This window comes from Euprymna scolopes, chromosome 16 (assembly GCF_053919585.1).
Source record: "Euprymna scolopes isolate OS-2025 chromosome 16, ASM5391958v1, whole genome shotgun sequence".
Lineage (NCBI taxonomy): Eukaryota > Metazoa > Mollusca > Cephalopoda > Sepiida > Sepiolidae > Euprymna > Euprymna scolopes.
The window spans coordinates 14,222,440-14,249,713 of record NC_136497.1 but is presented as its reverse complement, the minus strand read 5'-3'; the positions used below and the strand labels follow the sequence as shown (position 1 = coordinate 14,249,713).

General features: G+C 32.2%; 1 protein-coding gene across 1 annotated transcript; it reads left to right on the top strand.

Moving 5' to 3' along the window:
* The first annotated feature begins 20,813 nt into the window (after window positions 1–20,813).
* Window positions 20,814–23,679, top strand: LOC145295842 (uncharacterized). The gene has a single exon (XM_080141555.1). The coding sequence runs from the start codon at window positions 21,063–21,065 to the stop codon at window positions 22,806–22,808; it is 1,746 nt and encodes a 581-aa protein (XP_079997681.1). The 5' UTR covers window positions 20,814–21,062; the 3' UTR covers window positions 22,809–23,679.
* Window positions 23,680–27,274: the final 3,595 nt, after the last annotated feature.

The following is a 27,274-nucleotide window of genomic DNA, read 5'->3' as shown; positions in this document are numbered from 1 at the left end:
CTGCAGAGGTTGTAATGTAAAATCAACATGTACTGCAGAGGTTGTAATGTAAAATCAACATGTACTGCAGAGGTTGTAATGTAAAATCAACATGTACTGCAGAGGTTGTAATGTAAAATCAACATGTACTGCAGAGGTTGTAATGTAAAATCAACATGTACTGCAGAGGTTGTAATGTAAAATCAACATGTACCACAGAGGTTGTAATGTAAAATCAACATGTACTGCAGAGGTTGTAATGTAAAATCAACATGTACTGCAGAGGTTGTAATGTAAAATCAACATGTACCACAGAGGTTGTAATGTAAAATCAACATGTACCGCAGAGGTTGTAATGTAAAATCAACATGTACTGCAGAGGTTGTAATGTAAAATCAACATGTACCACAGAGGTTGTAATGTAAAATCAACATGTACTGCAGAGGTTGTAATGTAAAATCAACATGTACTGCAGAGGTAGTAATGTAAAATCAACATGTACCGCAGAGGTTGTAATGTAAAATCAACATGTACCGCAGAGGTTGTAATGTAAAATCAACATGTACCGCAGAGGTTGTAATGTAAAATCAACATGTACTGCAGAGGTTGTAATGTAAAATCAACATGTACCGCAGAGGTTGTAATGTAAAATCAACATGTACTGCAGAGGTTGTAATGTAAAATCAACATGTACTGCAGAGGTTGTAATGTAAAATCAACATGTACTGCAGAGGTTGTAATGTAAAATCAACATGTACTGCAGAGGTTGTAATGTAAAATCAACATGTACTGCAGAGGTTGTAATGTAAAATCAACATGTACCACAGAGGTTGTAATGTAAAATCAACATGTACTGCAGAGGTTGTAATATAAAATCAACATGTACTGCAGAGGTTGTAATATAAAATCAACATGTACTGCAGAGGTTGTAATGTAAAATCAACATGTACTGCAGAGGTTGTAATGTAAAATCAACATGTACTGCAGAGGTTGTAATGTAAAATCAACATGTACCACAGAGGTTGTAATGTAAAATCAACATGTACTGCAGAGGTTGTAATGTAAAATCAACATGTACCACAGAGGTTGTAATGTAAAATCAACATGTACTGCAGAGGTTGTAATATAAAATCAACATGTACTGCAGAGGTTGTAATGTAAAATCAACATGTACTGCAGAGGTTGTAATGTAAAATCAACATGTACCACAGAGGTTGTAATGTAAAATCAACATGTACTGCAGAGGTTGTAATGTAAAATCAACATGTACTGCAGAGGTTGTAATGTAAAATCAACATGTACCACAGAGGTTGTAATGTAAAATCAACATGTACTGCAGAGGTTGTAATGTAAAATCAACATGTACTGCAGAGGTTGTAATGTAAAATCAACATGTACTGCAGAGGTTGTAATGTAAAATCAACATGTACTGCAGAGGTTGTAATGTAAAATCAACATGTACTGCAGAGGTTGTAATGTAAAATCAACATGTACTGCAGAGGTTGTAATGTAAAATCAACATGTACCACAGAGGTTGTAATGTAAAATCAACATGTACTGCAGAGGTTGTAATATAAAATCAACATGTACTGCAGAGGTTGTAATGTAAAATCAACATGTACTGCAGAGGTTGTAATGTAAAATCAACATGTACTGCAGAGGTTGTAATGTAAAATCAACATGTACTGCAGAGGTTGTAATGTAAAATCAACATGTACTGCAGAGGTTGTAATGTAAAATCAACATGTACCACAGAGGTTGTAATGTAAAATCAACATGTACCGCAGAGGTTGTAATATAAAATCAACATGTACTGCAGAGGTTGTAATATAAAATCAACATGTACTGCAGAGGTTGTAATATAAAATCAACATGTACTGCAGAGGTTGTAATGTAAAATCAACATGTACTGCAGAGGTTGTAATGTAAAATCAACATGTACTGCAGAGGTTGTAATGTAAAATCAACATGTACCACAGAGGTTGTAATGTAAAATCAACATGTACTGCAGAGGTTGTAATGTAAAATCAACATGTACTGCAGAGGTTGTAATGTAAAATCAACATGTACCACAGAGGTTGTAATGTAAAATCAACATGTACTGCAGAGGTTGTAATGTAAAATCAACATGTACTGCAGAGGTTGTAATGTAAAATCAACATGTACTGCAGAGGTTGTAATGTAAAATCAACATGTACTGCAGAGGTTGTAATGTAAAATCAACATGTACTGCAGAGGTTGTAATGTAAAATCAACATGTACCGCAGAGGTTGTAATGTAAAATCAACATGTACCGCAGAGGTTGTAATGTAAAATCAACATGTACTGCAGAGGTTGTAATATAAAATCAACATGTACTGCAGAGGTTGTAATGTAAAATCAACATGTACTGCAGAGGTTGTAATGTAAAATCAACATGTACCGCAGAGGTTGTAATGTAAAATCAACATGTACCACAGAGGTTGTAATGTAAAATCAACATGTACCACAGAGGTTGTAATGTAAAATCAACATGTACTGCAGAGGTTGTAATATAAAATCAACATGTACTGCAGAGGTTGTAATGTAAAATCAACATGTACTGCAGAGGTTGTAATGTAAAATCAACATGTACTGCAGAGGTTGTAATGTAAAATCAACATGTACTGCAGAGGTTGTAATGTAAAATCAACATGTACTGCAGAGGTTGTAATGTAAAATCAACATGTACTGCAGAGGTTGTAATGTAAAATCAACATGTACCACAGAGGTTGTAATGTAAAATCAACATGTACCACAGAGGTTGTAATATAAAATCAACATGTACTGCAGAGGTTGTAATGTAAAATCAACATGTACTGCAGAGGTTGTAATGTAAAATCAACATGTACCGCAGAGGTTGTAATGTAAAATCAACATGTACTGCAGAGGTTGTAATATAAAATCAACATGTACTGCAGAGGTTGTAATATAAAATCAACATGTACTGCAGAGGTTGTAATGTAAAATCAACATGTACTGCAGAGGTTGTAATGTAAAATCAACATGTACCACAGAGGTTGTAATGTAAAATCAACATGTACTGCAGAGGTTGTAATATAAAATCAACATGTACTGCAGAGGTTGTAATGTAAAATCAACATGTACTGCAGAGGTTGTAATGTAAAATCAACATGTACCACAGAGGTTGTAATGTAAAATCAACATGTACTGCAGAGGTTGTAATGTAAAATCAACATGTACTGCAGAGGTTGTAATGTAAAATCAACATGTACCGCAGAGGTTGTAATGTAAAATCAACATGTACTGCAGAGGTTGTAATGTAAAATCAACATGTACTGCAGAGGTTGTAATGTAAAATCAACATGTACTGCAGAGGTTGTAATGTAAAATCAACATGTACTGCAGAGGTTGTAATGTAAAATCAACATGTACTGCAGAGGTTGTAATGTAAAATCAACATGTACCACAGAGGTTGTAATGTAAAATCAACATGTACTGCAGAGGTTGTAATGTAAAATCAACATGTACTGCAGAGGTTGTAATGTAAAATCAACATGTACTGCAGAGGTTGTAATGTAAAATCAACATGTACTGCAGAGGTTGTAATGTAAAATCAACATGTACTGCAGAGGTTGTAATGTAAAATCAACATGTACCACAGAGGTTGTAATGTAAAATCAACATGTACCGCAGAGGTTGTAATATAAAATCAACATGTACTGCAGAGGTTGTAATATAAAATCAACATGTACTGCAGAGGTTGTAATATAAAATCAACATGTACTGCAGAGGTTGTAATGTAAAATCAACATGTACTGCAGAGGTTGTAATGTAAAATCAACATGTACTGCAGAGGTTGTAATGTAAAATCAACATGTACCACAGAGGTTGTAATGTAAAATCAACATGTACTGCAGAGGTTGTAATGTAAAATCAACATGTACTGCAGAGGTTGTAATGTAAAATCAACATGTACCACAGAGGTTGTAATGTAAAATCAACATGTACTGCAGAGGTTGTAATGTAAAATCAACATGTACTGCAGAGGTTGTAATGTAAAATCAACATGTACTGCAGAGGTTGTAATGTAAAATCAACATGTACTGCAGAGGTTGTAATGTAAAATCAACATGTACTGCAGAGGTTGTAATGTAAAATCAACATGTACTGCAGAGGTTGTAATGTAAAATCAACATGTACCACAGAGGTTGTAATGTAAAATCAACATGTACTGCAGAGGTTGTAATATAAAATCAACATGTACTGCAGAGGTTGTAATGTAAAATCAACATGTACTGCAGAGGTTGTAATGTAAAATCAACATGTACTGCAGAGGTTGTAATGTAAAATCAACATGTACCACAGAGGTTGTAATGTAAAATCAACATGTACCACAGAGGTTGTAATGTAAAATCAACATGTACTGCAGAGGTTGTAATATAAAATCAACATGTACTGCAGAGGTTGTAATGTAAAATCAACATGTACTGCAGAGGTTGTAATGTAAAATCAACATGTACTGCAGAGGTTGTAATGTAAAATCAACATGTACTGCAGAGGTTGTAATATAAAATCAACATGTACTGCAGAGGTTGTAATATAAAATCAACATGTACTGCAGAGGTTGTAATATAAAATCAACATGTACTGCAGAGGTTGTAATATAAAATCAACATGTACTGCAGAGGTTGTAATGTAAAATCAACATGTACTGCAGAGGTTGTAATGTAAAATCAACATGTACCACAGAGGTTGTAATGTAAAATCAACATGTACTGCAGAGGTTGTAATATAAAATCAACATGTACTGCAGAGGTTGTAATGTAAAATCAACATGTACCACAGAGGTTGTAATGTAAAATCAACATGTACCACAGAGGTTGTAATGTAAAATCAACATGTACCGCAGAGGTTGTAATGTAAAATCAACATGTACCGCAGAGGTTGTAATATAAAATCAACATGTACTGCAGAGGTTGTAATGTAAAATCAAAATGTACTGCAGAGGTTGTAATGTAAAATCAACATGTACTGCAGAGGTTGTAATATAAAATCAACATGTACTGCAGAGGTTGTAATGTAAAATCAACATGTACTGCAGAGGTTGTAATATAAAATCAACATGTACTGCAGAGGTTGTAATGTAAAATCAACATGTACCACAGAGGTTGTAATGTAAAATCAACATGTACCACAGAGGTTGTAATGTAAAATCAACATGTACCACAGAGGTTGTAATGTAAAATCAACATGTACTGCAGAGGTTGTAATGTAAAATCAACATGTACTGCAGAGGTTGTATTGTAAAATCAACATGTACTGCAGAGGTTGTAATATAAAATCAACATGTACTGCAGAGGTTGTAATGTAAAATCAACATGTACTGCAGAGGTTGTAATATAAAATCAACATGTACTGCAGAGGTTGTAATGTAAAATCAACATGTACTGCAGAGGTTGTAATATAAAATCAACATGTACTGCAGAGGTTGTAATATAAAATCAACATGTACTGCAGAGGTTGTAATATAAAATCAACATGTACTGCAGAGGTTGTAATGTAAAATCAACATGTACTGCAGAGGTTGTAATATAAAATCAACATGTACTGCAGAGGTTGTAATGTAAAATCAACATGTACTGCAGAGGTTGTAATGTAAAATCAACATGTACTGCAGAGGTTGTAATATAAAATCAACATGTACTGCAGAGGTTGTAATGTAAAATCAACATGTACTGCAGAGGTTGTAATATAAAATCAACATGTACTGCAGAGGTTGTAATATAAAATCAACATGTACTGCAGAGGTTGTAATGTAAAATCAACATGTACTGCAGAGGTTGTAATGTAAAATCAACATGTACTGCAGAGGTTGTAATGTAAAATCAACATGTACTGCAGAGGTTGTAATGTAAAATCAACATGTACTGCAGAGGTTGTAATATAAAATCAACATGTACTGCAGAGGTTGTAATGTAAAATCAACATGTACCACAGAGGTTGTAATGTAAAATCAACATGTACTGCAGAGGTTGGAATGTAAAATCAACATGTACTGCAGAGGTTGTAATGTAAAATCAACATGTACTGCAGAGGTTGTAATGTAAAATCAACATGTACTGCAGAGGTTGTAATGTAAAATCAACATGTACCACAGAGGTTGTAATGTAAAATCAACATGTACCACAGAGGTTGTAATGTAAAATCAACATGTACTGCAGAGGTTGTAATATAAAATCAACATGTACTGCAGAGGTTGTAATGTAAAATCAACATGTACCACAGAGGTTGTAATGTAAAATCAACATGTACTGCAGAGGTTGTAATATAAAATCAACATGTACTGCAGAGGTTGTAATGTAAAATCAACATGTACCACAGAGGTTGTAATGTAAAATCAACATGTACCACAGAGGTTGTAATATAAAATCAACATGTACTGCAGAGGTTGTAATGTAAAATCAACATGTACTGCAGAGGTTGTAATGTAAAATCAACATGTACCACAGAGGTTGTAATGTAAAATCAACATGTACTGCAGAGGTTGTAATGTAAAATCAACATGTACTGCAGAGGTTGTAATATAAAATCAACATGTACTGCAGAGGTTGTAATGTAAAATCAACATGTACTGCAGAGGTTGTAATGTAAAATCAACATGTACCACAGAGGTTGTAATGTAAAATCAACATGTACTGCAGAGGTTGTAATATAAAATCAACATGTACTGCAGAGGTAGTAAACAAAAAACAAATTTTACTGTGGAGATGGTAATCTCAAATCCACATTAGTCACAGAGATCGTCATCCAATATCAACAGTTGTACCAGTTTTCAAGAATTCGGGCGAAAGAACTGACCCAGTAAATTATAATAGTCTCCTCCCACTTTTGGCCAAAATATTTGAGTCCATAATTAACCAAGCTCTCGTTCATCACGTTACAGATGCAAAACTTCTGACTGACCAACAATATGGATTTAGGTAAGCCCATTCCACAGCAGACATCCTAACTGTAATCTCAGAATGTATATACCATTCACTGGACAAAGCAGGGGAGGGTAGAGCGGTGAGCTCTAGATATATCTAAAGCTTTTGACAGGGAATGGCATGAAGATCTTCTGAGATCATATGGTATCACTGGAAGAATGCATAACATAATTAAATCCTTCTTAGATAAGAGAAAATCCAGGTTGCCCTCGATAGTCGTACATCTAAACAATATGATATAAATACAGGAGTGCCTCAAGGGCCTATCCTTGGACCTCTATTATTCCTAAATTCATAAATGACCTCCCGACAAAATTGTCTGTGAGATGGGTATATAGGTTCTCTCTACCATGCTAGAAAGCTACTAACGGCCGAAAGTATCCTGTACCTCTATAAGGCCACCATTCGCCCATGTATTGAGTATTGTTGTCATATTCGGACTGGTGCATCTGCCACTAGTCTCTTACTCCTAGATAAGGTTCAAAAGAGAGTCGCCAATCTGATAGATCCTGAACTGTCATCTAAGCTTCAACCTCTGTCTCATCGATGAAATGTTGCATCCCTCTGTCTGTACTTTAACGGTGAATGCTCTGGCAAACTGGAAGCACTTGTACCCCCTCGACGTAAATACCCCCGACCAACCCAACAAGCAGCTAAATCCCACCCCTTCACAGTAGAGATCCCTAGATGTAAGAGAGTCTTTTACTCCAGTAATTTCTTCCCCAGGACTGCTAGACTTTGGAATTCCCTTCCGGGTTCCTGCTTCCCCAACTGTACTGACATACAGAAGTTCAAGTGTAACGTGAACTGACATCTTGCTGCCCAACTCCCTACATAGTACCCCTGATGCTTATGTTCCTGATAGTAGCCCCTACATACAGTGGCAATGTGCCTTGCTTGGGGTGAAAATGTAATAAAAAAAAACCCAACAAAAACATATACTGTGGAGGTTTTCATCCACTATTAACTTGTAACCTAGAAATGGTCATTTAATATCAGTATGTACCATATTGGTGGTCATGCAAAAGGAACTTGTACCACAAACGTGATTATTCAAAATTTACACGTACCACAAAGGTAGTAATCTAAAATCAACAGGTTGATTTTCTCTCCTGCTGTCTTTTTTTATCCATTGCTAACATGGAGTGCAGAGGTTTTCATCCAAAAAACACTTTTATAGCAGAGGTGCGGATTCAAAATCAATTCAAACTGTGGAGTTGGTTTAGTTATTTTTTGTTTTTGTCTTCATCCATTGCCAACATGTACCGTGGAGGTGGTCATCCCGAATCTCTATGTACAGAAGTAGTGGTCATCATCCAAAATTAAGATTTATTGCAAAAATGCTTTTTTTCTTTCTTGCCTTTTTTTTTTATTCGTTGCCAACAACATGTACGACAGAGAATGTCATTCAAAATAAACATCACAGCGATGATCATCCCAATCAATATAAACCGCAGAGGTGGTTATCCAAAATCGACATGTATTGAGAGGCGGTTTAATTTCTTGACTGTTTTTTGTTTCATCTATTACTGACACATGTAGTATTGGAGAAATAAACCAAAGAGGCAAATTCATAGATTTTATAAATGGAAACAAAAAAACAAAAAACAAACAGCGGTAAAATTCGCCTGAAAATTTTCCAAAACAACTTACAAAAGAAAATCTAAATGCAGAGCTAAAATCCTCAAAACATTTAAACAATTCAAAAGAAGATTTGGAGACAATACATAACCAAAATAAAAACCAACACAAAACAATACATATCCAAAATAAAAACCAACACAAAACAATACATATCCAAAATAAAAACCAACACAAAATAATACATACCCAAAATAAAAACCAACACAAAAATACAGAACTATATAGGAAATAATGAAAGCAATAACTGGCAAAGTAATACCCTATTAAAATACTTTGTACATAATACTCAAAAACCTATAAATAAAAAATAGCAAGTCTATTGGCTGAGAACTTTGAAATGAACTCTTCCTGCGAAAAACACTCATTATGAATTGCAGAAAATCAAAGAAAAAAAATCAATTTACAAACAAATATTTCTCAAGACGTTAACGAACCCTTCACAATTACAAGTTTCCATATTGAAAACCCATAACACAACCGTTGTCCCGGATGAACTTAACTATGGGAAACCTTCCCAAAGTATCAAAGAAACAGCTATTGTTCATATCTAATAATATCTGTACAGCAGGCAACATCCTGAAACTGGAAATAAGCTGTCAAAAACCAAAACTACTTGGACTCTACAAATTACAGACTTATCACGCTGACAAGTTGCATCTGGAAAGAACGATAAATGGTAGATTAACATGGTATTATGAAAAAAAAAAAAAAAATTAATTACAAGCTGTCTTGAATTGGAAGCCATGTTTAAATTATTTGCTGGAATGCTAAAAGATTTAATTTTATGGAGCAATTCTGGTTTCTGATTGGTTGATAGCAGAACGTGAATTAATTTGATTCATCAGTTCCTAGCAGCAGCGTTTATAAATAGAATCTCTGAACTTTCAGTGAGCATACACCATTAAATATAAAAAATATAGCAACAAGCTGGATTCTAGAAAAATAGAAATGCAATCTTCCAACTAGTCTGGTTGGAAATGTTTATCCGAGATGCCTTAATTCAAAAGGAACAGCTGACTCTCATCTACAGAAGGTATTAACCTGGAAATATGGCATGATGAAAGATCGAAAATCACTTGGTTTAAAATGTAAATTACCCTAATTCATAAACAACTTCCCAACAGAGAAAAACTTTTAAACAAGGATAAGCAACACTCTCGGAAACAAAGATTCAGTAACACTCTTTAATGTAAAAAAAAAAAAAAATCAATGGCTTTGTTAAATCCCTCAAACCTGGCATTGAAGTTTTTTTTTTTTTTTTTAACATAGGCATCAACTCATTATCAAGGCCAAGAGGCCACTCAAGGATAAGGGTCAAAGAGGGTACAGTAGAAATTGGAAAATATAGTAATCGTTAGTAATGAAAATTCGGTAAATTTGTTAACTTATATGGAACGGCTCATCAAGAACTTATTTACGTTTCTTATATGTAAATGACTTTTTGATGTGTTACTTATTCCAATATATTCATTATATACGACATAATCATGTTGACACACTGGTTCCCTTAAATCATCAAAGTTAAGCAACGTTGGGCTTGGTCAGTGAGCATTTGCGTATTGCAGATGCTGCATGTGCTCTCTGCTCATTTTGACATTGTTTTCAGTCGTTCTGGACTTCTCCTTGCTATTGGACGAGCAGTACTGATTCAGGAGAGGTGTGATTGGGAATTATGCTTACAGGGGGTGTCCATTGTTTTTCGAGGCTGAATGAAGGCATCGACTCATTCAAAAATATTAACACAATAAAGCGACTACAAAATTGTTTCAATAAAATAAGTTGATGGACAATTGAAAAAACAGATTTTAAATATTTCAAACTAAAACTAAATGTATGAATTTTTTCCAAATACAGAAAATGCACTGTGAACCAATCTTAAAACTGGATGGCATAAAAGTTTCTCTAGTACACCAGCTTAAATATCTTGGACTTCTTTTTGACTCAAAACTAACATTTACTCCCGATATAAAGCAACTGGAGTAAAATGCGATGGAGTACATCCAATTATGTTTAGTGCTGAATCAAGGGCCATGGATTTGGCACTGAACATTGTATCCTAAAGCAAACTGGAAAAGTTCTTGACTTTTTTCAGACCATCCATCAGTACTGACAACCATGTAGAATAAAAAACTTGCACGGATCATAAAAATATTTTACAGATTAACATCATTGTCAAAAACAAAAACAAAATTCTTTGTTGGATTCAAAGTCATATAGGATTCCGAGAAAATAAGGCTGAAACAGCTGGCAAAAATGCTCATAAAGAACTCGACTACATATAAGATTCCATACATAGACCTAAAAGCAAAGATAAAATCATATATCCAAAATAAATGGCAAATCCTATGGAATAATTGTAATCCAAATTACTAATAAAACCCTCCGCTCTATGTGAATGGGTACAGGTTAACAGAAAATCACAAAAGGAGGAAGTGAGCTGTCACTCACTCACACACACGCGCGCGCGCGCGCGCACACACACACACACACACACACACACGCTCGCACACAAATAAACAAACGTTCATTGATTTAAATTTCACGCACATTTGCACAAAAAAAGTTCTTCTAGCAGCGACATAATTTCAAATACGCCCACGCACTTTTCTCACAACAACAAAAGCAAAATGGACAAATTTCTGGCGAACGTAGACAAAGACAATACCACGTGACAATATCGACCAATGAGAAATTTTAAAAGATTGTTTTTTAACGCTTTCCCAAACCAAATATCATCAGCAGCAATCTTGTGCTGGAATCCGATTCAAAAAGTATTTAAATGCAACATTCTTTCTCTTTCTCTCTTGTCACTCCAACTTGACACGAGAACATGTCTCTTGTCAAATCTGTCGAAACCATAATTACACACGTCACGCGGGCATAACCCCCCCAAACCCCACACTTATGCACACACGCACACATTCCGCACATTTTCTATAAGAATTACTAACAACTGACTACTTTCCTCATGGGACTTTCGAATAAGGGGAACTTCGCCAGTTAAAACGAAAACCTTGAAATAACCTTGAAATCTTATTATTTTAACGAAGGACTTTCATGTAGCATGAACTTTTAATCTTAGTAATTTCATAAAGGATTTTCACCTAATTTGAATATTCTAACCTTAATGATTTCACAAGAACTTTTACCGATCGGACTTTGCTTGTTCATCTTGTAATTTTGTTGAAAAATAAATGCGGCGCATTTTAAACGAGAAGGAGGTGTCATTGTGTTTTATTTCTTTTTTTAATAATTATTTTGTTTGGGGCAAAGGAATTTAATTTCTCTAAAATTTCTCTTCCCCTACAGCAATCCCTGAGTGGCTTCCGGGCCTTGATAAGTGGTGATCAATGTGTAAAAAAAAAAAAAAAAAAAAAAAAAAAAAAAAAAAAAAAAAAAAAAGTAAATAGAAACTCATTCAAGCAATTTTCAAGCAATAATACAAGGGAGAAAACTCTGAAATCGTTTAGACTTGGTTAATTCCCTTGTTTCGTGTATAGAAAAAAGAAAAAAGCGAAAAGAAAACTCAGATTTTTAAATTTCTTACATATTTAGACTTTATTTTATAAATAACGAGCTTTACTCACCCGACGTTGCCCGGAAGTCAAGTTAATGATGGTTTAACTGGAAATAGTAAAGTAAGTTAAAGCCAGGAAAGCAAAATTTCACGAAGTAATTAGTTAAAATGGTTGACTTGTTTTCTATAAAAAGAAAAAGACATTTGTATGGATTTAGTTAAATTATTTTTCTAAAGTTTTAGTACTAAATAATATTTTTATTTTATTAAGTAATTAAGAAACTAAAATGGATCCGTATATTGGGTATAATTTAATTAAGGAAGTAATTATTTTAAATAAATTATTATTTTTGAATAGGATTTTCATTTTACTAAATGATTTTTTAAATTAGTACCTTCTTTTCCAAGAAAAGAAATAAATAAAAAATAAAAACACTGAAAGATTTTTTCCTCCTTTAACTGAGGACAGAGTAGATAGTGCACCTGACGCCAAAATATTTCGAATCAACATAAAAAGAATCACTTAAGAAAGAAATGATTATTTATAAATTAAAATTTTACTTCATGATGTAATCCATTAAAATGTCTGGCTTGCATTTTAAGAAACCGAAATGTATTCTAGTGGATTGAATTCATCAGTAAAGTTAATTTTATGAATAAATTTTTATTTTCGGATAAGATTTTTTATTTCAGGAAATAACTTATGAAAATGGCTGACGTGTTTTCTAAGAAACCGTTACCCCCCCCCCCCAATCAGAAATTTTTGCCTGCTATAACTTGGAAAAGAAACGCCTGGAATCAACATCAGGAGAATAATTGTAGAAATAAATTATTCTTTATAAATCGGAATTTTAATTCATTAAAATAGCAGCCTTATATCTTAATAAACACAAATGCATTCTAGCAGATTTAATTTTATCGATAAAGTAATATCTGTGGGAAAATTTGATCTCGAAATGTTTGGAATCATTGCAGAAAGAATAGGTTGAAAAAGGAATGACGGTTGCACAGTGGAGAAAAGCAACTGATATATCTTTGTTTGTTTTAGACACAGGCACAACATATCTGGGGTGTTTTTTGTTATCACAGCGCATTCTACCCCATTCCCATGTTGTGTTCCCTTCGCCAGCAGAATCAGTTGGTCGTATTTCAGTAGTCGCAGTGGTGATGAGGCTCCTTTCTTCTTCTTCTTCTTCTTCTTCTTCTTCTTCTTCTTCTTCTTCTTCTTCTTCTTCTCAATAACAGCTTTCATAAACGTTTTTAATATAAAAACACAAATGCAATTCGGTTTCAAAAAATCTCTTCTATTCTTTCTTCATAACATGCATGTTGTGCATTTAACCCCCATCCCATCGAATTTTGAATAAAGTTCTTTTTGAGTTTTTTACACGACTTTTGCATTTTCATTCATTAAATCTTTTTCTTTAATAGTTGACAAGCTTAAATGTTCGTTATAAATATAAAATTAAAATTGCCTTTTTTCTTTTCCTCTTCATTATTAACTGACTTTGTCATTCCTCTTTATCACCGTTTTTTGCTTCTTTTCATACTTTTGTATAATAATAAAAAACACAAAAGGAGACGTTTGCTGCATTTTCTCCAAGGCTTTATATGGAGAGAATGTACTTATAGGGAAGGAGATTAAAGTTCCTTTTAATAATTATTTAATTCTTATATTTTATTTATTCATTTCTTAACTTTCTAACTTAAGAGATGAGTGATGTAGAAAGACGTGTACATCAGTAACTTTCGCTAAGATTATCAATTTTCTACATTATTGGCCATATCTTGTTCGCATGGCTTCCCAAGAAGAACTGAATCAACATCCAAGTTTTCTCTCCTTGAAAACTTGACGTCATTCATCGACTTTGTTTTGCTATCATGTTTTGACTTTTGTTGCCCCTGCTTTGTTCTTATGTCAACCATGTCTGACATACACTAAATGTGACCCTTGTCAAAATTCATACTGAGCTTAGTCACTCCTGATGTGTAACAGAGTGCAGACGGCTATATGCAAACACTGAACCATGTGCGAAATGATGTCACGGTAAGGAAAAATACTATAAAAAGGATAACAGGTTAGAAAAAAGGATCACGTTAGAGACGTGGGTGACATCATAGCCCTAATGAGAAGTCATGTGTGGAGGGAGAATGAGGAATAAAGGTCTTTTCTCTTGTTTTTTGCTGTGCAAATGTATACATATACACACATTTATATGTATACATATATATATATGCACTCACATATATGTATATATACACACATATACCGTTACGTATACCACACACACACACACACACACATATATATATATATATATATATATATATATATATAAGTGACCTTGTCTGTCTCTCTGAGAAATAGTCTCTAACAAACTCCTTCATCAATTTTTAATCGACAGGCATGAAAATTGATATATAGTGGAGTTGTATCTGTGGGGTAAGTTCGATTTGATCTTTAACTGGTAAGGGGCCAAAATTGAAAAAAAAAAAGAAAAACTTGGTAGGCATAAGTCGACTTAAAGTACTCTAGTACACATGCACAAATATACATTTATATCTTTTACATTATTTTAAAAAGTTTTTAAATGACTATGAATTTAGATCAGACAGTAGCACATAAGGCTGAAGAGCACATGTTCTGGCTTTGATTCTAGCTGATAGCATCCAAGTCATTTTTTTTTAACTTTTGTAAATTACTACTATATATTGGGTACAATATGATAATCAATGTAGTATTAGTTCTATAATAATAAATATGAAATCTGCATAAATTAAAATATATTTAAGCATATTTTACGACTGAGCCAAGCTGGTTGGTTGCTATTATATATTAGGTACAATATAATACTGAATAGAGAATTGACTATAATAGTAAATATGAAATCTGCATGAATTAAAATATCATATTTAAGCGTATTTTACCAAGTGACTATCCGTCTAAGTGCAGAACGGTCTCTACCAAACTATGTCAATTTTTGGTCTACAGACTTGAAATTTGATATATAGGGAATTTGGACTTGTAGAACAAATATGATTTGTTTTTTTAGCTGGTAACAATAGCTGCTAATTGAAACTTTATATAATATTTTTTGAAGAAATTGTCTTGTATGTGTGTGTGTGTGCCTGTGTTGGAGGATCGTTCAGAAGTTCTTATTGGCAGACGATAAATACTTTTTAAAAGGAATTCTTTTTCTTTGTTGGAAATCTTTCACGACTGAAGTAAAAAATTCAATGAAACAGTTCATATTTTCTTTGAAGAAATCTTGCACAACTGAGAACAAACTTTAAAGAAAACAGTTCTCAGTTGAAAAGGTTACTTGGAGTCTGGGGCAAATGTCAGGTTCATGCGTTTTTCCTCGTTTTTTGTTTCTTCCATTTTCTGTAGTAATAAATTATAAAATATTGTCTGAAACTCTGAAAATGAAAAATATTTATATTCTAACCTAATTCTAATAATAATAATATAATTGTATTGATCTCATCTTAAGTGTTATTTGTGCAACGTTTTGGTCGTTTTGGTCGGTTTGGTCTTCGACTGTCGTCAGGCTTGCTGGTTGTTGTTTAGAAAAGAAAAGAGAAAAGTTATTGGTTCCGTAATTATTTTTGTATTCTTGGAGTTAGTTTCCGTTTTATGGCTGTGGTCTCGTATGTGTGAAAGAAATTGGTTGATAAAGGGGATGAAACTATAATAAAAATCGTCAGGAGATCATTTCCCTTTCATCGCCAAAATTTGAGAGTGTACAAGTTTTGTTTTTCCTACAATTAGAGACTCTCAAATGTTAATTTTCTTGATCTGCTTAGTAATTTTTTTTTTAGCATATGTACTGCCTCTTTCAGTTGCCTGACTCACCATCTTGTATCTCTGTCAATTATTTCCACAAAGAGAAGTGTGTTCCTTTTTCTTTCCATGTGTGTCTCGACTTTTCGGTCACGGCTTTACAGTATTCGTCTAGCCTATCTTTAGGGGGCAATCGGTTTCAACTTTGTATAGCTTTCCATATTTGCATGGAATCTCATATACATAGTTTTTTTCTCATGAGACTTTCGGTCGGGGGCTTGATTCGTACTAGGTGTTTTTTGAGAGACGAATGACTCTTTATGTATGGTGTGCACACGGTGACAAGTTTTCGGGTATTGCCCTTTGGTGTTTGCTCTAGATTTTCTGGAGCCGAAGTAACGTTCTCTCGGTAGTCATTTCGGTGCAAGGTTATTCTTAGGTTGTCCACTTTCTCCTGGTATGTGTCGTCGTCGCTACATATTGTTCCGGCACGGTGTTGTAAGAACCAGACAATTCCTTTTTTATTTATTTATTTTTTTTACGTTATATGGATGGTGAAAGTTGCAGAAATTCAGGTAATATTATACTTTTTATTATATAATTTCCCCTTTTCTTTTTCAGTAAAAGAATAAGAATTTCTGGGCTGCAGACATTCAATTAAATATACGAATACTATATATATATTTCATACTGAGGAAGATCGGAGGATCAGTCGAAAATATGTGCTTTTGAAACAAACATTCTTGTTTTTTTTCAAAAGACTTTTTGTATTCCTACACGTCAACACATAGGAAATAAATACAGAAAAGATATAAACATTTATATATTTTTCATATTGATATTTTATTCACACACACACACACACACACACACACACACACACACACACACACACACACACACACACACATATATACTTTTATCGTTTGAATAAATGACTATTAATTTCAAGGACACTTTTTAAATAATTGGTCACTTTGACTAAAATACAAAACATTCGGATAATTCTCCGATATTCCAACAAATATAGGAAACATTTGAATTCCATTTTTTTCAAATCTAAACCATTGTTAGATAACAACATTTGTCATAATCTTTTCCTTTGAATAAAAGTAGTTATTTTTTGGTTTTTCCAAATCTAACTTTAAATTATGATCTTCCGTCACAAATATTATTTTTCTGATTTTCGGATCTTTTCCAAGAAAATACCTTTGAAATGTCTTCAACAGCACAAATCTTTTTTTCCATAATTCTCAGATCATTTCCAATAAAATAAATTCAAGTATCGACGATATCACTACAATGTCTACAGCCCCAAAATGACTTAAATGTTATATTTATATAACTAAGAGATCAATTTGCTTCAGCTTCTCTATATTTTAAAAGTATGATAAAATAAAGTATATTCAGATATCTTCTGGACATTTTTATATTTTAAAAGTATGATAAAATAAAATATATTCAGATATCTTCTGGAGATTTTTATATTTTAAAAGTATGATAAAATAAAAATATATTCAGATATCTTCTGGACATTTTTATATTTTAAAAGTATGATAAAATAAAATATATTCAGATATCTTCTGGAGATTTTTATATTTTAAAAGTATGATAAAATAAAGTATATTCAGATATCTTCTGGACATTTTTATATTTTAAAAGTATGATAAAATAAAGTATATTCAGATATCTTCTGGACATTTTTATATTTTAAAAGTATGATAAAATAAAATATATTCAGATATTTTCTGGACATTTTTATATTTTAAAAGTATGATAAAATAAAGTATATTCAGATATCTTCTGGAGATTTTTATATTTTAAAAGTATGATAAAATAAAATATCTTCAGATATCTTCTGGAGATTTTTATATTTTAAAAGTATGATAAAATAAAGTATATTCAGATATCTTCTGGACATTTTTATATTTTAAAAGTATGATAAAATAAAGTATATTCAGATATCTTCTGGACATTTTTATATTTTAAAAGTATGATAAAATAAAATATATTCAGATATCTTCTGGAGATTTTTATATTTAAAAAAAAATAAAGTATATTCAGATATCTTCTGGAGATTTTTATATTTTAAAAGTATGATAAAATAAAGTATATTCAGATATCTTCTGGAGATTTTTATATTTTAAAAGTATGATAAAATAAAGTATATTCAGATATCTTCTGGACATTTATATATTTTAAAAGTATGATAAAATAAAGTATATTCAGATATCTTCTTGACATTTATATATTTTAAAAGTATGATAAAATAAAGTATATTCAGATATCTTCTTGACATTTATATATTTTAAAAGTATGATAAAATAAAGTATATTCAGATATCTTCTGGACATTTTTATATTTTAAAAGTATGATAAAATAAAGTATATTCAGATATCTTCTGGAGATTTTTATATTTTAAAAGTATGATAAAATAAAGTATATTCAGATATCTTCTGGACATTTATATATTTTAAAAGTATGATAAAATAAAGTATATTCAGATATCTTCTGGAGATTTTTATATTTTAAAAGTATGATAAAATAAAATATATTCAGATATCTTCTGGAGATTTTTATATTTAAAAAAAAATAAAGTATATTCAGATATCTTCTGGAGATTTTTATATTTTAAAAGTATGATAAAATAAAGTATATTCAGATATCTTCTGGAGATTTTTATATTTTAAAAGTATGATAAAATAAAGTATATTCAGATATCTTCTGGAGATTTTTATATTTTAAAAGTATGATAAAATAAAGTATATTCAGATATCTTCTGGAGATTTTTATATTTTAAAAGTATGATAAAATAAAGTATATTCAGATATCTTCTGGAGATTTTTATATTTTAAAAGTATGATAAAATAAAGTATATTCAGATATCTTCTTGACATTTATATATTTTAAAAGTATGATAAAATAAAGTATATTCAGATATCTTCTGGACATTTTTATATTTTAAAAGTATGATAAAATAAAATATATTCAGATATCTTCTGGAGATTTTTATATTAAAAAAAAAATAAAGTATATTCAGATATCTTCTGGAGATTTTTATATTTTAAAAGTATGATAAAATAAAGTATATTCAGATATCTTCTGGAGATTTTTATATTTTAAAAGTATGATAAAATAAAGTATATTCAGATATCTTCTTGACATTTATATATTTTAAAAGTATGATAAAATAAAGTATATTCAGATATCTTCTGGACATTTTTATATTTTAAAAGTATGATAAAATAAAATATATTCAGATATCTTCTGGAGATTTTTATATTTAAAAAAAAATAAAGTATATTCAGATATCTTCTGGAGATTTTTATATTTTAAAAGTATGATAAAATAAAGTATATTCAGATATCTTCTGGAGATTTTTATATTTTAAAAGTATGATAAAATAAAGTATATTCAGATATCTTCTGGACATTTTTATATTTTAAAAGTATGATAAAATAAAGTATATTCAGATATCTTCTTGACATTTATATATTTTAAAAGTATGATAAAATAAAGTATATTCAGATATCTTCTGGACATTTTTATATTTTAAAAGTATGATAAAATAAAGTATATTCAGATATCTTCTGGAGATTTTTATATTTTAAAAGTATGATAAAATAAAGTATATTCAGATATCTTCTGGACATTTATATATTTTAAAAGTATGATAAAATAAAGTATATTCAGATATCTTCTGGAGATTTTTATATTTTAAAAGTATGATAAAATAAAGTATATTCAGATATCTTCTGGACATTTATATATTTTAAAAGTATGATAAAATAAAGTATATTCAGATATCTTCTGGAGATTTTTATATTTTAAAAGTATGATAAAATAAAGTATATTCAGATATCTTCTGGAGATTTTTATATTTTAAAAGTATGATAAAATAAAGTATATTCAGATATCTTCTGGACATTTTTATATAAGTATGATAAAATAAAGTATATTCAGATATCTTCTTGACATTTATATATTTTAAAAGTATGATAAAATAAAGTATATTCAGATATCTTCTGGAGATTTTTATATTTTAAAAGTATGATAAAATAAAGTATCTTCAGATATCTTCTGGACATTTTTATATTTTAAAAGTATGATAAAATAAAGTATATTCAGATATCTTCTGGACATTTTTATATTTTAAAAGTATGATAAAATAAAATATATTCAGATATCTTCTGGACATTTTTATATTCGGATTATCATAAAAAAAGGAGAATACTTAATTTACGTAAACACAATTTCATAACAGAGGAAAACTGTTCATGGATATTAAAATCAGATGTTGACGAGTCTCACCCAAAATTTCATCTGACGAAAAATCGCTACAATCTTTAAATTTTCGTCAGCCAGTGTTTACAATTTAAAGTTGTCACGTGACTAAAAACAACCAATGAAATAGATGAAGGCAACCATACAAATATGAACAAAAAAGGTAGTCTGCACATTATTTTCAAACGAAATTTCATAACATTTTGCATTCGTTGAAAAAACAATAAATTTTGAAGACTTTATTTTATACTGAGCTTTTTATTTTAAATGATATAAGGCCATTTACAATATAAATTCTGAAACTTTCTTCTGTTCTCTCTCCTTCTCTCTTTCTTTCCATTATCACGTTTCTCTATCTCTCTTTTCCCCCTCCCTCTGCTTTAATTATTTATACGATTCACTTCCTCACACTAACTCTCTTATCATTTGCCCTTTATTTACGTCATTCGCATTTTATGACGCCATCTATTTCCAGTATGAAAGTAACGAAAAAAAAAGAATAAAAAATAAATAATAATAAAAATAACAATATATTGTTTTTTTTTTATCCGGTCTTCACACCTGTTCTCTGTCTCTTTTTCTTATTTTCCTTCTCTTGCTTCCAACCTTTACTGTTTCTTTTCCCCTTTTCACCATTTGCACTTTTTATTTTCCCTTCTCGCTTTTTAATTATTTACGCCATTCGCTTCCTTCTCCTACCTTATTCATTCTTTAATTACGTCATTCACCTCCTTTTATGACGTCATTCATTTTCAAGTAAAAATATTTGCAGCCAATTTAGTGTCAATTAAAGTTCACAGACATTTATGACGTTTGTGTAATCAACAAATATTTGATGATAAAAATTTTTTAAGACGATAACAAAAGGAGACAAATTCAAATTAAGATGGATTCTTTCATTGATGAATGTCCGATCTGTTATAACACTTACCGTCAACCGAAAGGCCTTCCTTGTTTTCATACGTTTTGTCAAGAATGTTTACAGAATCATATTAATAACACCATAGTTGATGGGTTATATTTCAACTGTCCAATGTGTCGAAAACGAACATTACCTTTTAAGGACGGATTAATGCCAATCGACGAATGGGCCAAGTCCTTCCCCACCAACAATTATATCCTAAATGTAGAGATGGCACAGAAAGAGTGCCCCATCCATCGGAATGAGTTGTTGGACATCAGCTGCAAAACGTGCCATGTTATGATTTGCTACCGGTGTTGCCTCGGCGCTCACCAGATATGCGAAAAAACGCTTACAAAATATAACGCTAACAAGATAAAGAATGATTTGATTAATCGCCGGGACACCCTGAAAGTTCGATGGGAACCCAATGAAAAACGTTTGGTTAAGTTGGAGGAAGAAGATCTCACAGGTGAACAAATAAAACCGAAAATAAAAGAGATGGTTGAAACTTTGTCAACATTCATCGGCAAGCAAAGAAAACGATGGCTTGAAGAGATTGAGACGGCCCGCTTAAAAGAAATGCCTGCTTTACAAAAACGCAAGGATAACATATATAAACACATGCAAAATATAAAAGAAAATATGAACGACATCGAAAGTTTCATCGGTGAGGATGAAGAAGATGCCGGAGGAGACAGCGCGCCGAGGATGCAAAGAAATTACGATTATCAGCCCAAACACTCCTTTGCGTCGATGGGGTCAGATTTTGATCAGCTGGAAGAAGAATGGGTTAATTTTGAAATAAATAAGAAGTTTGTCAAAATAATGGATGAAATGTTAACGGAAACCATAGTGGACAAAATTCCCGTGCCGGGAACGACTAGTAGTGCGATGAATCAAAGTGAAAGCCGACTTTTTCTCCGAGAAATCTGTTCGCTTTCCGAAAGACATCTTGTGATTAATGACATGGTCATATTACCCGACAATAGCGTTCTCATCGCGGAGGCCGGGCTGAAAAAAATCGGGAAATTCTCCGCAACTGGACAATGCCTAAGAAACGCATATTGTAACTCTGAACCATTTGGCCTTTGTATACTGCGACATGACTGTGTCGCAGTATCCCAACCAAGCGAAAAAACGATCAATATCTTCAATTGCGAGAACCTGACAGAAATCGAGCGCTTCTCTTTTGGAAAGTGTTACTATGGCTTGGCATCGGATGAAAACGCAAGAATCTTCTCTCTTTATTGTGATATCGATATAGGTAATATAACCATGTGTGTTGATATCATATCGAAGGACAATCCCGAATCTCCATACGAGATTATTCACATTGTGAATTTGCCAGCCTCAATCTACACGTGTAATAACTACAGGCTTCGTGTTATACCGTATTCAAGCCATGTGATAATTATTAATTCTATCAATTCATTAAATGTGACATGTATCAGTCTTAATGGTACGGTGGTTTTCAAATATGAAGGCGTTTCCGATGACCGTCTCTTTTCTGTTGCCGATGTTGCTGTAGGCAGGGATTTTATCTTTATTGCAGATAAGATTGCCAACAAAATCCACCGAATTCAACACGAAGGTAATTTTGTCGACATTCCGCTTACATTGGATGATTGCATATCTAACCCAATAAAAATCTTTGTTAGCAATGAAGATGTGCTTGCAATTTTATCGCAGACGTACCAAACTCCCAAAATCCAGTTCTTCTCTAATTAAATCAACACATCGTTTGTAGATGGCAAACGTCACAGATTTTTGTCAGTGATTCATTCAACAAATGCAAGTGTAATCTTGATTGGTTTCGCTCACTTATCGTGACTTTTTTTCCATTGCAAACAAATCTAAGAGTGTAAAATATGAAATTTAATTTCAAACAAAAATAATTGTTTATTATGTGGAATAGTGGACACACATAAAAACAGACAACGCATTAATCAATCGTGGGTCTAACGAATAAAACAACTTTTAGTCAGAATTCGACGTTAGTCACAAACATAGCTCCCTTCTTGGGTGATACACCGATTCAGTCACATCTTTAACAATTCGATGCCTTTTTTTTTGAAGACGATTTGTCTTTAGTCCCCAAATTTACCTGTTTTCGGATATCACTTCTTCATTGAAACCAAAATCTCTGTTTTTTGTGGAGTATTCTTTTGAAGTCCGAAAACAGCCATAGTGGTTGGCGACCAATTCTGGAGAATATGGTAGACACAGAAGCAATTCGAAGTGCAATCCATATAGTTTGGCCATCATTGCGAATTACTTGTAACATGGTGCATTATCTTGGTGTAAGAGCACTTTTTTTTTCTTTATGTGTGGCTGTTTTTTTTTTTTGTAGTCGATTTCTTCTTTCAAACGCACCAACAATGCTATGGACTATTCGCTGTTGATGATTATTCAGTATAAATTGCGAACAAGCACCCATAAAATTTCTGTACTTACGTCATCAATCCCGAGTTTAACCGGAGATTTCTGATACAGTTGCAAGCGTTTACGAAGACATGATGGATGAATATATTTTTGTATTTTTTTTTTTTTTGCCAAAAATTTATTTAACGAAAAAAAAAAAAAAAAGTATAGTGTTTCATTTTTGTTTCTTTTTGGTTATTTCTGTTTTTTTTTTTCAATATAAAAATAAGTTCATTTTTTTTATTTTCTAGTTATATAACGCAAAGTGTGATAATTTACGTTGTGTTTGCACAGGACGGGTAATGTTTTTTTGTGCGTTGTTTTTTGCAGGTTATTTAATGCAAATTGTGGTACATTTTTCTTTGCACAGAATTGGGTTACATTTTTACGATTAATGAAAGAAAGTTTTGTTATTTCTGTTTTTTTTTTTTACTATTTTCTTTTTTCTTTTAGGCCAGTGAAAGTAAGTTTTTTTTGAAAGCGGTGCAAGGCATGACTCAAAGGAGTTGTACAATAATGAGTGCTTTTGCATTTACCGACCCACGATTTCCACGAAGTTGGCTCTGGCGCGCTCGCCAGCCGACGGAAATAACCGGAAAAGGTCGGCCGAGCGTCCGTTAATTGTTAACAAATTCGTTGTTTGTTTTTAGCTAATACGAATCTGTGAAGGCTACTTTTCATTTTTTTTTTTTTTTTTTTTTTTTTTTTTAATAAATTAGAAGAAATAAAAATTAATTTTAACCGAGAAGATTAAGTTTAGGGTTGGGTTTGATACATGTTTGTAATTTTATTTATTGTATTTCCATGTTTTTCATGTTTATCTTTTATTTTCTCGTCGCAGTTTAACGTTTCGCAATCGACTGCTTCCGGTTATTCTCGTCAGTGGCCGAGTACACCCGAGAAACTTCATAGAAATTGCGAGTCGATAAATGCAGAAGTATCCAATAAAGGTTGGGGCGTTAACGAACTTTGCTCGTTCGTCAGTTACTGTTTCATGAGGGAAACGAGTGCACTCTGAATTAATTTGGGCGTCCTTTCTCGCGGTCCACGAAAGATAGAGTACAAAGGCATGACCAGAGGGCGACGGACAAAGTTATAGTCAAACCGAAATCATTAAGAACATAAAACAAAGTCTCTTTTATTTTTTGAGGAGGAAGAAGTTTGCAAATGGAAAATGGTGGTCGATGAATTAGAAGACATTAAATAATACTGGGTAAAGAATATAAAGAATGGTATTAATGCAGAGAATGTACCGTGCTTTTCAAATTTATTTATTAAATTGTTAGTTGAAAGTACAGAATAGGTACAAAACACCCTCCCCACATTAAGAATGAGGGTTTAAACAATAGTGTTATTATTTCAGCCCGACATCTCTGCATAAGTACCTGAAGAATAAATGTTGTTTGAATAGATGCCGCTTAAACTATTTTACTTAAAATCTTTGCTACCGAAATGTAACCGAGTCTTTTTATTTGTATCGTCCGTCTCAGGCTCAGTAAAAGTCCGAACTTTTTTGGTTTTCTGCTTTCGTAATCGGAACTGCTTACGTCACGACTGCAAATCTATGGATGCCTATTCAGAATTAACATTCGTACTGGTGCATTTAACGAACCAGATGTAACTCAGCATTTGCTCGGCTTTGTCCGACGCATGACATCAACAGCTCAGGTTTTGCTGCTGTCTGACGAAACATGATCATCAGCCAATCAAAACGCTGCGCGCTTAGTTTCAACTCGACGCGCGTGCACGCACGTCAAGCAGTAAACGAGAATTCCGATATGGGCGTTCGAGATGGCGGCGACTGGGAATCTCCAGCGCGAATGTGGGTTGCGGTCACGCCACACAATTGTGGACTGGAAGAATTTCCTGCGAGATATAATATGCCGGGATTACTTTCTTAGGAATCCCCGGTAGAGGCCCAGCAGGCCACACGGTCGAAATCGACGAGTCTGTCTTCTTCAACCGCCGGAAACACAACGTCGGTAGACGTCTAACACCGGTCTGGGTCCTTGGTGTATACGCCGACCCCGCCGAAAAGGATTTAAAAATTTTTTTTATTTGGTTAACGTAGCAAATAGGAATGCCGAAACCCTCCTTCCACTAATAAGAAAATACATTCTGCCGGGGACCACGCACGGTCGTATCAGACTGTTGGAGCAAAGTGGGAGGAGAGGGGTATCACTATTTAACAGTGAACCACCACCACCACAGCCTTAATTTTGTAGACCTCGTAAAAAAAAAAAAAGTTTTGTTCCTTTCCTTTTTCTTGCGATTTTTTTTCTTTTTTTGTACGTAAATAGTTGAAAAAAAAAACAACAAAAAAGTTTCATAAAAAACAATTACTCACTATTATTTGTTAAAAAAAAATGATCCTACAAATATCATTTTTGTTGATCATTTTACGTAAATAGTTGAAAAAAAAAGCAAAAAAAGTTTCATTAAAAAATAATTACTATTATTTGTTTACAAAAAATGTTTTATATGTATCTATTTTGCAAACAGAAAACAATTTCAAACAACAATAATGCTAATACTACTAATAAAAAAACATAAATGAACGGTAGGTTTTTATTTTTTACTTATTACAAAATAACTGTAAAATGAAATTGTAAAATGTAGAAACATCCAAAAATAATTGTTGGATGTTTCCACATTTTACAGTTTCATTTTACAGTTATTTTGTTGTATCGGCAACGCTCGGTTTTATTCGGCTGTTGACGTCATGTGTCGGACAAAGCCGAGCAAATGCTGAGTTACGTCTGGTTCGTTAAATGCACAAGTACCTTAACATTTAAAAAAAAAATATATATATATATATATATATATATATATATATATGTATATATATATATGTATATATATATATATGTATATATATATATATGTATATATATATATATATATATATATATATATATATATATATATATATATATATATATATATATATATATATATATATATATATATATATATATATATATATAGTTTTCTTCCATTTTTATTACATGTCATTATATGTTCATGCTATTCTAATGAAGGAATTTCGCCACACTATTATCCTCGGAAAGTCGAATACGAAAGTGTCCGAAAAATATTGTCGGCCCCTTGTTTATCCTCGGAAAGTCGAATACGAAAGTGTCCGAAAAATATTGTCGGCCCCTTGTTTATATATATATATATATATATATATATATATATATATATATATATATATATAAAAACAAGGGGCCGACAATATTTTTCGGACACTTTCGTATTCGACTTTCCGAGGATCATAGTGTGGCGAAATTCCTTCATTAGAATAGCATGAACATATAATGACATGCAATAAAAATGGAAGAAAACCGATTAGGTAGGGAAAAATATTTATTATCATCATTTTTTTACAAAACACACGCGACATTATTTTTCGGATATCGTTGAAAAACTGTTAATAGTCTGTTTCTTCTCAATAACTTTTATCAATCTCTCTTTATTATGATCAAACATAAGCACAATAACATCTCTAGATGTTTCTTGGCATCTAGTATTGTTTTTTGGCATCTAGTATTTGTTTCCATAGTTGAGCCTTTTTCGTTATTTCAGGTCCATCATAGACAAGTTGCGCAAGCATTTCCCAACCATTTTTTATTAATTCTTGATCTGGCTTTTTGCAGGCCATTCCAAAGTAGTCATATTCACTTTAGCCATCCATTCTTTCATGAGTTTTGACACATGGAGGCTGCAATTGTATTGCTGTAGAACGAAATCATTCTCCATCTTTCTTATCC